The sequence below is a fragment of the Solanum tuberosum genome, unplaced genomic scaffold, assembly GCF_000226075.1.
Source record: "Solanum tuberosum cultivar DM 1-3 516 R44 unplaced genomic scaffold, SolTub_3.0 scf00189, whole genome shotgun sequence".
In the NCBI taxonomy this organism is placed as follows: Eukaryota; Viridiplantae; Streptophyta; class Magnoliopsida; order Solanales; family Solanaceae; genus Solanum; species Solanum tuberosum.
This window is the reverse complement of record NW_006239113.1, coordinates 864,949-882,454: the sequence shown is the minus strand read 5'-3', so window position 1 is coordinate 882,454 and position 17,506 is coordinate 864,949. Positions and strand designations below refer to the sequence as shown.

The following is a 17,506-nucleotide window of genomic DNA, read 5'->3' as shown; positions in this document are numbered from 1 at the left end:
AATGTCACATTTCCTTATATGGTAAGTATTTAAAGGTACAATTCCTCTTTTACCCTTGTTGATCCCACTTAATTTTAAAATAATACTCCAATACATTTATGAGGAGAGAGAAAAGTGAGTCTACTTTTTAAAGGACAATTTGGTAAACATTTCAAAGTCTTCATTTATTTCTTAAACTCCGTGCCCGGTCAAATGTTGCCACATAAAATGGGATGGAGGGAGTACTTCGTATATATGTACAAGGTAAACATTTTAACTATCATATGTATGTATATATAATTTTTTATATTTTTAATCTTTTTAGTGAAAATTCTTATTTCATTACGGTAAAAAAGTCGAATTAGGTTCAAGAGGTTCACATTTTACTATAAAAAAACATGAAATTAGCTACGAAATTTGTTGGTCATTCTCAGTTAATCGGTAGCTAAAAATCTCCTAGCTAATTGAATTTTCTTATAATCCGTATGGCTAATCCATAGTTAAATAAAATTAACATGAGATTTTTACTTATTTTATTTACAAAAGTTTATCCATTACTAATTTCTTGTTGTTACTAGTGTTGTTGGGCCAAATACATATGAGAGGGGGCCTTCAATTTTCCATCACTTTTTATTTAGACATATCAACTAGCACTTAAATCTTTGACTAATATATAGTGGGTTTCTTTTTGTTGTTATTAAATATATTCATCCAAACTTTCATCTCCCAATCGGAATTTGACATTGACCCTACCTCGTATATTAATATCTACATCAAAAAATAGAAAGGAATGAGACATATACCTAACCTCCGATCCTAATGATAGTTAAGCTAATCAACTATCTTACTAAAGAGGGTATAACTAATCAACTAGAAAGCTAGTAGGGTTAGTAAGATAACTAAATATCATACACCTAAAGGGCTTCTAATTCAAAGTAAAAATTGAACATATTCTTGGTGCAGCATGCAGATAAAAAGAAAAGCTATTCCATTTCGACAAAAAGACAAAAAAGACCCACACCCAAGATCCATAGGGTACTTCCCCTTTTGACCTAGTTGTGGGCAAAGAGGGATTTGAACTCCCAACACTCTGGTTCGTAGCCACGTGCTCTAATCCTCTGAAGCGATAGCTTAGGAAAGTGTAGATGCATGGAGAATATATAAGTTTTTTAATGAAAAAAGACAACATACAAATCAAGGAATTAGTAGCTTCTCAGTCAAAAATATCAAAGGAAACCATAAAAAGGTATCAAGATTATACAGCTTTAACTTCTTCTCCCCTTTTAAATGTACATACAAGACAGGGATAGAAGTTCTTTTGCAGTATACATACAACAATATATACTTAAGAAGCTAATCATGTCAAAGATCTAAACTGGTTAGAAGCTAATCACTTGCTAAATGTGTCATTGTGGCTAATCATGTCCATACACTAGAACAAGTCAAACAAGAATGCACCAGCAGGATGCTGAAAATTTGCTGTAGTCCGGAGAGGTGCAGCAAAATCAGTGGAATAGGAATTTAGCTATTTGTCCGAGTTAGGCTTGGATTCGAAGAACTTGGATACAGCTTCATAAAGATTCTCTTCCTCGAATGGTTTTGAGACGTAACCATCCATTCCACACTTGAGGCATTTCTCTAATGTGGCATGAATTACATCAGCAGTCATGGCCAATATCGGCATGTGCCACATGTGCCTCTTTGTACCTCCATCCCAGTTCAACACTCCATTCTGTTGTTCATTTGCAATGCTCTCCAGTTCCCTAATTCGACGTGTAGCCTCAAACCTGCAATTTCAGAAGAATTAGTTTTAAAAACCTATGTACTTCAATTTCTTTGGATGTTCATGTTTAGTTACTCGTTTCTTTCCCTTGGTACACAAGCACATTGTCCTAAAGACAATCTTTTCGTTTAGTAAAACATGTTTTCCTAGAGGAAATGAAGTTCAATTTGCACTGAATCACAATACCCAAAAGTGCAGTTTTGAACAAAGAGGTGAACAAATGAGTGAAATAGCATTTCCCATTCAAGTGAAATCCAATCAACATCACTGTGCAAGTAGGTCGACATGCACCAACCACTAGCAACAGTTTCAAAGAAGTTTATAAATCTGTGATTGATACAGAAGCTATGCACACACTAGACGTGATTAATACCTACACAAATTAACATTGATCATCTCAGTTGCTATGTACACAACAAAGAGAATCAGACTTCTGGCCAAAACATGCTACGACGTGACAAGTCACAGGTAAAGACCGAGAATATATTTGTGAGCATATTCTTAAATGTCAGAACTCTCAAATGACAGCAACCATCTGAGGTATGGTAAACAACTAACATGCTGATTTTGGATTTAAGCCCATAAATATTCTTGAAGTTTCCAAGTTTGACTCGACCAAACAATTGTCTCCCTTTGGATTATTAAGCTCATTACCCGAGGAGGTAAGCAACACAAGAATAATATGCCAACTCTTTTTCTAAGGCATTACCGAGTATATAACTTCTTCTCTTATGTCAGTTCAGAAGAGATCCTTTAGTGAAGCACAAAGTGCAAAATGAAAAGAAAAGCAAACAACTGAATTTTGGGTGGACCATGGTGAGATGATACAAGTCTAGACAGTCTAGTTGGGACAAAAACTCCAGAAAGCATTAGTTACAAAAGAATGTTGTCCATTTTACTGTCTCATCAGAGTTTTTTCCGAATTTCTAATAGAATTAAAGGTTTATTCATTTTTATTTGAGGCAAGTTTAAATTGTTCGAATTCTGTAATCACCAATGAACAACATTGGTAAGCAACCCAAATTGACTGACCAGTCCGTATATATTATTTGTTACCAGAGAGCTAAAACTGAATATTGCAATATATGATTTGTAAAGCTGCATTGTTTCCTTTCAGATACAAAAAAGTTGTCTATAAGCAATCATCTTATCTCAGATTCGTTGATTAAAGATAAATCTGTCAATATACTACAGCAGGGGACTTAAATTCCTATACTTAAGTTGTACAAACCAGGACTTTGGTACATGAATGGGTATTAGTTTAAAACTAGTAACTATTTTATAAAGCTAGAATTGAAACAAGGCTTAACTGTGGATAATTAGCACATTAAAATCATTTCTGCAATCAAAAGCACCTTTTACCTTCCACAAGTCCAGTAGAATTATATTTGGTCCCAATACAGGACAGAATGTGAAGCCTGTTATTGACAGTGCACATTTTGAATTTTCTACTGCCAACTATTACACAGATACACTGATGCTCCAACTTAAAGATGGCATAATTCGAATTTGGTCACAAACTTGCAAGTAGAACTACTATGAAGAAAATCATTAGATCAGGAAAATGAGAAGTTTCGAACATACCCATCCATTTCTGGCATCTGAATATCCATAAAGCATGCATCAAAATTGTGTGGTAACTGCAGCAATGCAAGAGCAGCTTTCCCACTCTCAGCACACTCTACCTCGGCCCCAAACTTTTTGAGTGCACCAGCAGCAACCCTGCGATTTACTCTATTATCATCAACCACCAAAATTTTCATACCACATAGTAGGCCACGAAGGGATGGAGATCCATTGCACATATCTTTTCCTCGGCTCTTGTTTCCAATTCCAATTAGCTGCTGAAGGCATGCAGCCAGCATACTTGCTCTAAGAGGTTTCATTATCACTGAAAAACCTACTGCTTTAGCCTTTTCATGTTCAGCAGTGTTGGTAAAATTAGTCGCCAGAAGGATCATCTTCGGTAACTTGTACATGTGTCCATTTTGATTGATGTCTGGAAAGTGTAAATTTAGGTCAACATCTTCAGATATCCACGAGTCCTTCTCGACCAGAATCATGTCCAGCTTCCTGTCAATGCAGCAAGATAACAAATGCTTATTTAAATTAATGCATCACGTATAACATATAACGTTTCTGGACTATTCCTGTTCGTTGTTTTCCCCTTTTTGAGGGGGATATCAGCATTTTTTATTTAGGCTATCCTCCGCTAGATTTGAACATCTTGCTAAACACTGGAACTCCTCATGCAGGGAACTGAATAAGAAAAAAATGGTATCCTAGTGGCATTTTGAAGATCACTGTCACATAAATGACAGATTTGATATATTTCTACACCTAAATGTTTTCCTCTATGTTGCCTTCTGCTACTATATATTTAGGTGATAATAGCTGTGAAATGTGCAGAAATACAAGAATGAAACGATACTAGTTAATATATGTCTGGAAACTTACATTGGTGAACATGAAGTCTTTTATTGCTGAAACGGAAAAGAAAATCAAACCTCAGTCAATCCTTAGGCATTTGTTTTTTGTTATTAATTATCTGCAATTTGGACCTCCTTTTTCTCTTCTTGTCAATCAATATAAGTAGATTAAATTCCATTTCACCAAACAAGACCGTAAAAGATAAGGCACTTGGGCCTAACACAACCCCAAAAAACTAGCTCATGAGGGGAGGATTGTCCAAGTCCATATAAGCAAACCACTGGTCCATTCTCCCAACCAATGTGAAACTTTAACCCACTCTAAACCTCCCTTCACACCCAGGCCGAACTAGAGTGTGGACTGGGAGCCCAAATAGGGATCAACCTGGCTCTAATACCATGTACAGATACGACACTTGGACCTATCCATATAAAAAAACAACCGGTCCATTTCCCAACCAATGTGGGACTCTAACCCACTCTAACAAAGGCTGTAGAGTGCCTACAATGGCCAAAGGCATTAGCTTAGAGTTCGTCTAAGATAACATTAATAGTAATGTGTCCTTGAAAGCCTCAAAGTTAGATTAATCTAAGTAATACATGCTTGCAGTTCTGAATCACTTACAGTCGACAGAGTATAAATAGCAAATTGTTCGCCAAAGGATGAAAACTTACTTGGAAACAACAGAACCATTTTTCCCAAGAGTGGCTGCTGCTCTCTTGATGCTACTGACAACTTCTGCCCGAATACCAAGTCTCTTCAGATGGTATCCTGTTACAGCAGCTCTTACAGGCTTTTCATCAACTATAATAGCATTTAGACCTTTGAATGAAGTAGGCAAATCATCAGAATGAGATTTTTTCAGATCACCAACAGCATGTTTCTCGCATCTTAGGAAGCTAACACTGAAAGAAAATGTGCTTCCAATCTTGGGACGGCTAATGAAACTTATATGACCGCCCATCAGCTCGACGAGACACTTGCTAATGCTTAACCCAATACCAGTTCCTCCATACTTTCTAGAAGTTGAACTGTCTGCCTGCATGAATGGTGTAAAAACTCGATCTTGTGTTTTCAAAGGGATCCCAATCCCAGTATCTTCAACACTAACCATTACAGTGACATCCCGAGAGAGATCATCATTCACCACCTTAGTTGCAGATTCATAGTACAACCCATTGTCAGCAATTATATGCTTGAATGTGTTCCAAGTGTTCTGGCTATCAGCAGTTTCATAACCACTTAAGGTCTTGAAATGAAAAGCACTAGAAGAAATAATACTTTCAGATCCTCCATTCAAGCAGGTGTCAGTTTTGTCACCATCTTTTTTTTGTTCTGCCAGATGAACTTGAACAAATATATGCCCTCGTAGAGTGAACTGTCAAAGAATAAACTTTCGGTAATCAAAATGATTCAAGAAAGAACAAATAGAGAAGTTCTAAAGGTTACCATTTCCTTGTTTGAATGCAACATTAAAATAGAAAGCAAATCAAAAAGAGGAATGTTTCTCTTCAGCCTACCTCTTTTCTGAACAGAGAAGGTAAATCTTAAATTTCTCTGAACTTTCACATTCCACAAATTAAAGGAAAATTTTAAAATTTATTTCACCATTTCCCTCTTTTTTTAATCCCTTCCTTTCTTTTTACCTCCTAGTTTCCAATAGCATAAAGAGGGACTTGTGCTTATGGTTCAGGGATGAGAAGATTGCCTGTTTTACTTACTTTGACCGAGTTGTTCACCAGATTTGTTATCACTTGTCTGAATCTTCCTGGATCCCCCATAACAATTTCAGGCACTTTATCAGAAACAAAGACGGCCAACTTCAGTTCCCAATAATTCATTTTGTGTCAGGAAGAAGCACCAGGAGCAATTGAAATCCAGAGGTAACAGGTAGAAGAAGCAAAAGAAATTAGTAGTTGAAGACATAGTGGCTCAGTTTAACGCATAAACCAACAGACAACAACAATAAATTACTTTGTGTATGAGAATAAAGGAACTTATGAATGTTCAAGGGCGTACCTCAACACCTTTGCGCCTTGACTCATCAGAGAATAAAGAGAGAACATCATCCAGTATAGAGCGAAGGTCAAATGGAACTGCCTCAAGTTCTAACTTGCCAGCTTCAATTTTAGCCCGATCAAGCACTTCATTTATCAATCTTATCAGTGACTTTCCACAATCTTGAGCAGTTTGAGCATAATCTCTTTGAGTTGAACTCAGATCCGTATCTAGAAGCAAAGCAAGCATTCCTGAATTCACAATCATACAGCAGGCATTAAAAAGTTAGAAGTAGCACATTTAGTTAAATTGCTATTGAGATAATACTGCAAATCAATATGAGAATAGCTCCTTACCTAGGATTCCATTCATAGGAGTTCTTATTTCATGTGAAACAGTAGCCAAGAACTGGATTTAGCAAAACAGAAAATGCATGTCAACATCTCAAGATCAATCTAATGGAATAAAGAACCTCAAATTGGACAAGGTGTTCAGAGACCTGGGATTTGGCAACATCAGCTGCTTCAGCTTGAACCTTTAGCTCCTGCATTTTATGGAAATCATCCTCTACTTTATTAATGTGGCTTGCAGATTTGTAACCCGTGTAGCCAATTAAGAGGAAGATGGTAAAAATGAAAACTGCAGTGGTCACTGCACCCCAAGATATAGGATCTTCGTAAAGATACCTGCAATGGCACAAACATATCAAGGTCCCACATCAAAGTTTAAGCTTTCTTACACAGAGCACTTGCTACCAAGTCAAAGAAGGATGAGCACTTACCTACAAATCATCTCATGCTTACGAAATGGATCACCAAAATCAAGCTTGCTTACTTGCTTAAGTGAGGCATCACCATTGGGGTTCTGGTGTCCGTACATGATTAAAGGATCAGAGGAGTTTGTAACATCATAGACATTTACAATTATTGGATGATTTGCAGCAAGTTGCCCGAGTAGACACTCAACGAGAGACTCAACATCAAAGGCTCCACCAAGAAACCTGCATTGAGTTAAAGAGCTAGATGTAACTATTACCAAATAGCAGCAGAACCTGCCCTATCTCACCCCATCACCTAGTAATTGACCAAAAACATGTCTTCAAGTACTATGCACTAAAACAAATGCACATGAATAATGGTTACTGAGAGAATCTTGCAACACCCAAAGAATAGAATGACTTATCCCTTTTATGTGGTCTGCACGGCGAATAGGCCTACGCCTACATCTTTAAGAAACTGAACTAAGCTAGATATATTTCCATTAGCTGGCTTACGGGAGTGAGAAGCAGAAGGAACAAATGCTCCAAGTTTGAGACTAAAACGATGACTGGCATTAGGCGGCCATGCAAACCAAATGAACTGAACTTTTCTAAAGCAAAAAGTGATAAGCAAATATCTTGAGACCATCGAGCACGCTAAGAATTCATCCAATTAGAAAACAACATTGACACAAGCTTACCCTGCAGTTGCTTCAACCCGTTCGTGCTCCGTCGGGTTTTCCGGAAGCTTGGATCTGTAAACAGGGAATGTCAAAACAACACCAAGGTGATGAGAACCCAGAAGCCTGAAGGGGCTTGTAAGAACTGCCTTCCCACTGGCCCTAGCTCTTAAGATGTTTTCGCGATCCTCCTGAATGAACCAGGCAAAAGAACAGTCCAATGAAATAAGCTAGCACAACTAACAAGAAGATAAAATCCATGAAACTTTCGAAACTAATTCATTACCTCTCCTGACATCATGTCAAGTGATTCTATGTAGGAAACAGTCTCTTGAGAAAATATAACTGGAGAATACTCATCTCTGATTGGTGAAGGCTTTTTTTCCATTGTTTTAATAGTCCATCCATGTTCTCTCTCAAATTCTTCCCTTTCTGAGTTTAAAACTCTCTCTGCATATGCCACCCCACTTAATAGTGGCCTCTCAAAGGCAGTTCTAGCAGTGTACTCAGCAAAAGTATTCTGCAGTTTCAGTAAAGAGAATCAGAGTCCAAATGGAGCAAAACAAATATTGACAATTCAAACAGCTTACACTAAGTTGTTTAGAACTGAGGCATAGTCGTTACTCGTTACAACAACAACATACCCAGTAGACTCTGGGGGAGGGTAGTGTAGAGTGAACACAGACCTTACCCCAACCTCAAAGGTAGAGAGGTTGTTTCCGATAGATCCGCCACTCAAGAAAAAATAGTCCAGAAAAAAGAAGCAATGGAAGTACACGAAACAACCGATAGCTACAAAAATTGAAGAACAAGAAACTACAAGAGTAATACTACTACTAGTAGTATGGACGAACAACACAATGCACTCCTACACACTAACCTTCTACCGCTAATCCGTGTGCTCCCCAACCTCCTATCTTAAAGTCATGTCCTCGATAAGCTGAGGCATAGTTGTTTCTTTGTTAAAAGATTGAGCCAAGCAAAGACAAAATATTCATATGACACAACAGGTAGACAAATAAAACTCATCACAATTGCAAAAGATAAAGCAATACCACCAAGACTAAAAGAGAATCAAATTATCCCTCACTACACTAAACCAATTTCACAACTTTTTTCAGTCCAAAATGAGAAATTGTAACCATTTAGGAGCACAAACCTGATCAATTGCTGATGGATTCTTCTCATAATGGAAAGTTGATACAAGTATAGCAAGGGCATGTACATGGTTCACACTAACACTGAATTGATCTTGTAACATCCTTGCCCTTTGATCACACATACTCACAAGCCCTTCTTTTCTTTTCTCCTTGTGATTAGCATCCATATAAAAGTACAAAGCAATGCTGAAAAATGTACACCAGATAATCCATAAAGCAAAAAGCTTTGGAAGATAACCCTGTGAAGGTACAAATCTATGCTTTCTCTTTGAGTTAAATTGCTCACTCCCCTTCACACTCACCATATGGTGGCTTTGCATCTTCTCACCCATCACCACAACAACAAAAAAACTCCTCAATATTCTTCAAAATATTCCTAACCACAAAGAAACAAGAAACCCCATATAAACAAATGAGCTAAAAATCATTGCTTTCTGCAAAAGGACAAGTAGTTTCTTAAAACCCCATTTTTTTAAATCATAGGGAAAAGCAAAGAATTCACTAAAAATATGCTGAAGGCAAAAAACCCACAAAGAAAATGAACAAATAAATCATTTCACCCCACCCCCTCTCTCCTCACACTATCATGAGGATGGAAAGAAGTGAAACCCAAGAAAAAGAAACAATTTTTTTCCCCTCATGGAACAACAAGCATGGCTTGACTGCAGTCCTAAAAAGATGAAAAAAATTAATCCCAAATTCCAAGAACTCACACAGTGTCTGTCAATGGGGTTTTTGGAATAAAAAATGAAAAATCACTCCAATCATGTGCTCTTTTTTTTTCTCTCAAGCATGAAGTTAAGTTGAAGAATCTAGACAATGAAGAGCATGTTCACTATTTTTTCTTCATTATTATATATTTACACCATTAAAAAAATTACTACACTGAGCTCAAAGAAACCAGGAGAGAGTAAAAACCAGCTAAAGAACAAAAGATACAAACAAAACCAACCAAGAAAGAGAAAAGAGTAGCACTTTTCAATATTTAGAAACAGAGAACTAAAAGAATATATAATTTTCTTTTAAATTTATCATAAGGAAAAAATGTTGTTTAGCTCTATATAGAAAAGAAAGTCCTGGCATAAATGGTAAGGTTGTTGTTATGTGTTTACGAGATTATAGATTCGAGCTATGAAAATAACTAAGATCGTTATTATGTGGTCATGACATTATAAATTTGAGCTATAAAAATAACTATAAGACTTTCGGAAACGGAACTAGTAGCTTGCATGGAAGTTTGGTGTGAGTTCAGCCAAATATTAAACTACAAATTTAGTTATTATCACTTAAAATTATAATTATAAAATTTAAAATTCTAATTTCATCCTTTTTTCTAATTAATCACATAGACAGCGAGAGTTTAGTATACCAATTTGCTCAAGTTTTAGTTATACAAAGTTTATTTTAGATTATAAAAAACTTTTAGAAAATATTTCCTTAAATTCTACCTAATCAAATTAAGTAGCATAAATGGATATAAATATGAATGAACCCAATAATTAATAGTACTGGGTAGATGTATAATTAAATTAGACATAAATCTACTATAAAATATTATACTACCAATATTATTCTACCTAATACACCCCTGTCAAACAATCCATTAAATACCTTACATTATTTCTTTTTACCTTTTTAATTGCAAAAAAAGAAAAAATAAATATGGATCCAACAAAAAGTAATTCAATCTTTTGACAATCTAATATAGACTTTTTTTTTCTTCTCCGTCTCTTAGACTTTTCACTCCCACATGGGTCTCCAGTAAATTTTATGTATTAAATAATTAATTAATTTATTTATTTATATATTTTTATATATATTATGGAGTGATGGGCTTTTCGTTATTTTCTCAGGTTGTAGGGGCAATAAAAGCATCAGGTTTCAGAGCAGAGTTTGAACACTGCAGGAGGAGATGATTACTTGGATATTTGGGTCCGTTTGGATATGTATATATCAAAATATTTTAAGACATTGTATTGATAAATTAATTTTTATTTTATTTTTTTATAAATTAACATTTGTGATTTCAAAATTTTAATATATATATAATTTTATAAAGATATATTAGTAAACCACAATAATAACAGTCTATTCACGTCAAGCAAGAGCTTTTTTTATGTTATGTTTATATAATTAAAAAAATCATTACCATAATTTAGAATCCCCAATCATTTTATTTTGGGAGTTTTTAGAATTTAAAATCGTGATTTGATTTCCTACGTAAAAACACAAGCCTAGAGTTTCTTTTATCATCAAAGTTAATATAGGATGGTGTCCTTTAATTAGAGAATTTGAATTTAAGCTTTTTATAAATAAAATATTATTTTAATAATATACTTTATACAAAACATATTTAAACTAGTTGACATTCTAAAATGCATATCGAATATCAAATAGGAAACTAAAACAAAAAGTTAGAGAAAGGAATATTTAATTGTGTGTCGTGCTTTCGTCAAATCAAGTACCCAATTTAATTTTAAGGTACATGAAAATTTTATGTGATTTTGCCAATTTAGAATCGACAATATAAGTATTAAGTAATAAATTTTAAATCAAGTAACTAAATTTTAATAGTTAACAATTAAAGTGAGTATCAAAATAATAAAGTATCTATACATCAAAAATTTATCTTATCGTATTATATTATAAACATAGTAGAATGGTTGATATATATATTAGCAAACATAGGGAGAAAGCATTTTGCTCTTTTTAATATATACATTAGTAAATTTTAGTTAGTGGAATAAGTTAGTTTGGATAATGATGCTTAAAGAAGAAAAATTAAAAATAAAATTGAGGGAAAATGTAGAAGTAACAATAAAAATTAATAAGAATCATATCATATAGTATTATTTAATTAAAGAAAAAAAAAGTATAAATCGCATTCACATATCTTTGAGAAAATGACTTGGCGACAAGGATCAGATCTTATTCCTGATTAAATTACGTCAATGTCCAAATGATCTTGACCGAATTTTTATATTTTGAAAAAACAAACATTATTATAAATTTATAATTTATATTTATTCTCTTTCTGCCTTGTATAGTTTTGTTTTGTTTTTTGTTTTTTTGTGTGTAAAGGGGTAAAAAATGGGTATTAAGAACCGTTTTGGAGATGAACGATAATAATAATATATTTGATGTAATTTTATGGTGATTTAGAGAAGATGATGATTGATGTATATTATGGAGATCGAGCAATATTTTCTAGTTTAATTTTTTATTCCATTTGCTATATGGATAATACTTTAAGTTAAATAAGTTTTGCTTTATGGATAATGAATATTGTTTGACTTATGACTTGAACATTTTTTAGTGGAGTAAACAGAGTTCAAAAGTACAAAATCAATTATTTTCGAAGTTATTGGTGTAGTTTTCCATAGAAAATAATACAAGTGATTTGCACAACTTAAATATCTCGTAAAAAATGATGTAATACTAACTCGTTTGCTTGAATCTAGAGCAAAATTCAGGCAAATCGTCAAATTATTTTTAAATATTGAAGAAACTTGTCTTAACAATAAATAATGTGAGAATTGCTGTCACAATCTTCACTAAAAAATTTAATGAACTATCCGAATTAAAATCATAAATATTGAAAAAATCTTGAGGATCAGTTAGATTTTATGATTAAAATCTTGATGATCACCATAACTTGTTGTCAAGACAAGTTTTATAACTAAAATCCTAGCAATTTGTTAGAATTTTAATACGTTTTAAAGAAATTTTAACAACACAATTTTACGTTAAAGATAATCCAAATCAACTCCAAATTTTAGTACAAATCCCAATAATTTTCAATTATTAGATTTATTTCAATTAGTCAGAAATCAAATAAATCCACCTTATTTCTTAGTGGAGAATTTTTTTACCCTTTTTTGGCGGCAAAAAGTATGTGTAAAATAAAAAAGCATTCGTTTTCTCCCCTTTAACACGTAACAACCAGGGGATGGACTTTCGGGGTTTGAAACGCCAAACTAAGAAAATTAAAATAATAACAATAATTTAATTGCTCATTTATTTTAAGGTGCAGTTAAAATTAACTCTGATGAAGTGTTTCGACATAATTTCTCCGCTCTTAATTAAAATTTTCAAATTCAAAAATTTTAAACATGAAAAATCTTAATAGAAAATGATTTTTTCGTTTAATAAACTAGATATAGTAAATTAAAATTTTGAGATTCAAATATTGAGCGAGAAACTAAAAGAAATAATCAAATGAAGTGGCAAGTAAAGTTCGGATAAGTAAGTTACGATATATATAAATAAAAGAGAAGTATTTAAATATCCCTAAATTCAGCATGAATTATTAGTTTCATTTCCGAACTATTGACAGTTTTAAAAACACTTTTTAATTAACTAACTAAACTTAAATACACTCTCAATCTTGGAGTGAAACACACCCATTAATTCTTGTCAATTTAGGTGTGTTTTCAACACTTCTCTCAACTTTTTATTAAGAGTCTGATGTTCATACAAGGATTTGAAATCTCTTGTTATGTCATGTGGTAAATCGAAGGTGTATTCAATTTAGTCAATTAAATAAAATGATGTTTTTAAAGTTATCAATAAATCAAAACCAAACTAATAATTTATCCCACATTCAAAAATATTCTCAATACTTCTCTATAAATAAATATGAATCCAAGCTTAACAAAGGTGGTCTAACATGTCACTAAAAGTGAACAAAGTATATTCTTTTTTTATATTCTCTTTCTTTTATGTTTAAAATAAAAATAAAATTAAGGAGGTCATACCAAAACTATTCACACAACTATAGAAGGTCAAAGATAATTAGTTGAATTTGGAATCAATTATTTCATTAATAGATTGAATTTTCTGCCTCTTAAAGTCAAACTTTGTGTTCAAATTATAAGAGAAGTTAATTCCTTTCATACTGAATTTGGATGCATGCATATATTAAGAAGATTTTTAATTTGACTTAGCAGGAAAATCCAAATAGATTGGCATTTCATGTCTACTTTATGCAAGTTATATTGTCCATCTCTTCTTTTTAAACGGATTTTAGTATGTGTATTTTATAATATATATTATTTTAACTCTATAACAGATGTGACATCTTGATAATTGAACTGAATGTCTCATTACATTATAATTTATATTATATTGTAATTAGTTATAATTTTGATTAGCTATCACATTAGAAAGTCTAATTATTTATTGATTGATCAGAGTTATATAAGAGATAACATTCACGTACGAAAAGGAAGATAAATAGAAATGCAAAGTTGATATGACATTGAACAAATTCTTCTTATGTATGATAAGAAGGAATCTCTATTTGATCTTAATTGACTAAGTTAGAGATTTGATTCAATATATAAGGTGTTTAACAAAAAGTGCATATCTCTTATATAGGTTAAATTATCATCTATTATTTTTCATTCTTTTTCTGTGTATTCAGCCCTATAATATTCTTTTTTTTTTATCTTGATAATTGTGAAAACATACGCTAAGTTAATATGACATTAAAAACTTATTCCTATGTATGATAATGAGGAATATTTATTTGACCTAAGTTGAATAAGTTAGAAATTTGACTCAGCATATAATATGTTTAATCAATATTCCAAAGTAGTTGCCCCATTAGTAAATTTCTAAATTCACTTACTCCCTCCGTTTCACAAAGAATGACCTCCTTTCCTTTTTAGTCAGTTTCAAAAACAATTACTTCTTTCCTTTTTTGGTAACATTTTACTTTTTACTTTCCACGTGGCATGTTTAAGACCACAAGATTAAGGGCAATTTTGTACATTTGACATAACTTTAATTTAGGACCACAAGATTCAAAAGTCTTCTTTATTTACTTAAACTCCGTGCCAAGTCAAACCAGATCATTATTGGTGAAACGGAGGGAGTATGACTTATCTATTCTTTATTATTTTTTAAAGTAGATTTAATCATGTCCTAGTCCTACCCTATATATTGAATTTCATCACTATAGTAATGGTTCCTAATTTTTAAATTTAATTTATTTTTTTATTCTTAAAAATGATGCTAATATTTTTTTTTAAAATATGACCACACAAAACGCCAACAAATACACGAGTAGAAATATTTAACAAGATTTTATAAGAACAAAAAGAAGTGTGCACCATACTCTAGCTATATATAAATAAAATATATTTAAAATTAAAAATTAATTCTCCCTTCCTTGTGTCCTACCTTAGTAAGTTAATCATATAGAATACATTCACATTTTAAGATTTCGATTTGAATTTTGAATATTAAAAAAAATCATATTTAAAAGTCATTTCTCTTAAATGACTCTTATGCAACGTAAAATTAGATTAGTCATTCATTCAATACGGCATATGAGTATCGAACATGAAGAAGAAGATAGAATAAGCTCAGCAAGTATAATATTTATTTATAAATTTAAATACCTTACAAAACATAACAAAAGTAATTGTGGCCAGAAAATCGAATTTCAGAGGCCAATCTGGTTGCTCATATTCAAATTGGCAGTCATAAAAGTTTTGACTATTTTTGTTTGATTTGTACTATTTAATTATTTTCATTTCAAGAAAATATTATCTAGTCGATAAAATAATCATTTCATTTTATTCTGTTTGTTTTACAGAATATGCTGGTCCAATCACCAAAGCTGGTTTAAAACATGTAAATAGTCATAGTCAAAACTACATTTTCGAAAAGAAGCAAATATTTGACTCTTGAGGGTGGGTTCATAATGGAAAAATATTTTTCATCAAAAATATTTTCTCAAAAATAAATGAATATTTTATTTATAGGTAAGTAAAAAGTATTATCGTTAAAATATGTATATAATAATTTAAAAAATATGATGAGAGGTGGGGATGGAAAGGTAGGTGTATCATATGGTGTGGGGTGAAGATGAGATGTGTTGGAGAAATTTAATTTTTTTTACCATTTAATTAAGCTTATAGTTTGTGTCAAGTAACGAGTCCGGAACCAAAAGGGCAACAAAATTTTTCGAAAATTCCAAAAGGACAATTAAATTATTTATGAAACCAAAAGGACAACAATTTGTAACGGCGTCTAAATCAGGTTTTCAAAAACGAAGCTCAAAAATCCATGAGCCTTACAAGGCACATCAGCTTTTAGCCTTGTAAGACTCAGCCGCCATGAGCCTTACAAGGTGCAAGGCTGTCAGCGCCTTGCAGGGTATTTTTTATTTATTTTTTAAAAAATATCATTTTATTTTCTTGAGTTGTTATTAATTTATTTGTCCCTAATTATTTTCAATATGAAGAGAGTATCCAATATGCACATATATAGTCAATATATTACATTCAATGTGGATAAATAAGAGAGAAAAACTTAGACATTGTTATCTAATTGAGTTATCCTCTGACACTACTTCCACATAATTGAATGTATCTCAATTAAAATATTATCTCTTGAAATAAATATAAAACAAAAATTTATCACCTCAAACCCAATTAGATACGAATACGATAAACATTTACTTGTATTTGATATTTATATTTAAACCAATTGTTAATATTAAAATTCAATAAATCAAAATGAAAATACATATCATTTTATCATAAATAAGTATTGAAATTATCTATGCAAGGCTTATGTTACTTTCATTAACTTGATATAAACCCCTAATGAAAATAAATTTTAGCGATAAACACGTCCACTTCATACATATAAGCTGACTCATCGGAGAGTCAAAATTATGTTATCTAGGGGGAAACTAATATTGTAGCTTCAGGCCCCAAAAATTGAAGTCTTAGACTTTTTCAGTTGAATCAATTACATTTTGAAAAATTTTGTTGCCCTTTTGATTTTGAACTCGTCAAGTAATTGAATTCAAAAACATCTAATATATTTACAAAAAAATAAAAAATTAATCTTATATATAATGTAATTTCTCGATATGAATCCACTTTGATCCACTTAAATCCACCCATGGCTACATGGACCAATTTAACTCACTAATATAGGCATTCATCAATGATAGCCTTTAACTCATTATTATGATTTTAAAATCTAGACTAATTAATTTCATACAAAAAATATTTATAACTTATTAAGTTTTCTTAGCAATATTAAAATATTTACCTCATGGCCCCTTGAATTTTGTTAGAAAATGAAACATCAATCCTCTCAGATTTATCAAGATGTCCCCATACTTTAATGACTATATATTGAGCTTTTTAGAAAGCAATTCTAGAGTGTTGCATATATTTATTTATTTTTAAAAATAGTTTCCTACGACAATTGATGAAATTAATAAAAGATGAAATAGGAAGAGAGATTTTAAATTTAAAAAGGAGAATAGTTATTTAGGTGTTTGAATAGTATGTAATTATGATGATATTAAATTGTTTCAAAAATGCATATACAATATATTCTATATATATTCTATTCTATATATAATAAGCCACAATGCAACTATGATTGTAACTATCTTGTTAGTTTTCAACCAAAAGCTAACAAGATTTTTAGTTACATATTTATTATTTAGTTAAAATAATAAATATGTCATTGTATGAGCTATTTATTACTCATTCCTTTTGAATTTGTTAATCTGATTTTGATCTGACACATAGTTTACGAAAGTAAATTAGATTTTCAGAAAAAACATTAAGTGATACTTGAAGTTGTCCCAAATTTTCAAAAAGACACCTTAACTTTGCGTGCGTCCTATTACCCCACAAAACATTCAAAATCACAATAAATACACATTTTTTACACAATATTT

The 17,506-nt window shown here is 31.9% G+C and overlaps 1 protein-coding gene across 1 annotated transcript; it reads right to left on the bottom strand.

The window, feature by feature from the left end:
- Nucleotides 1–1,167: 1,167 nt before the first annotated feature.
- Nucleotides 1,168–9,791, bottom strand: LOC102603756 (histidine kinase 4). Its single transcript, XM_006354988.2, has 11 exons — nucleotides 8,787–9,791; nucleotides 7,914–8,147; nucleotides 7,649–7,818; nucleotides 6,972–7,190; nucleotides 6,690–6,876; nucleotides 6,547–6,598; nucleotides 6,212–6,441; nucleotides 5,914–6,012; nucleotides 4,867–5,570; nucleotides 3,347–3,835; nucleotides 1,168–1,766 (listed from the first exon to the last, which is right to left on the bottom strand). Exons 1-11 carry the CDS (start codon nucleotides 9,117–9,119, stop codon nucleotides 1,505–1,507), a joined length of 2,979 nt encoding a protein of 992 aa, XP_006355050.1. The 5' UTR covers nucleotides 9,120–9,791; the 3' UTR covers nucleotides 1,168–1,504.
- Between the last annotated feature and the right edge of the window lie 7,715 nt (nucleotides 9,792–17,506).

Bases quoted from the DNA above. Each gene is read 5' to 3' on its own strand.
- LOC102603756 (XM_006354988.2), bottom strand. From the start codon at position 9,119: ATGGGTGAGAAGATGCAAAGCCACCATATGGTGAGTGTGAAGGGGAGT. The intron at 7,819-7,913 runs GTAATGAATTAG...TGGTTCATTCAG, and splicing joins TTGACATGATGTCAGGAGAG to GAGGATCGCGAAAACATCTT. The intron at 6,442-6,546 runs GTAAGGAGCTAT...TTGTGAATTCAG, and splicing joins TCCTATGAATGGAATCCTAG to GAATGCTTGCTTTGCTTCTA.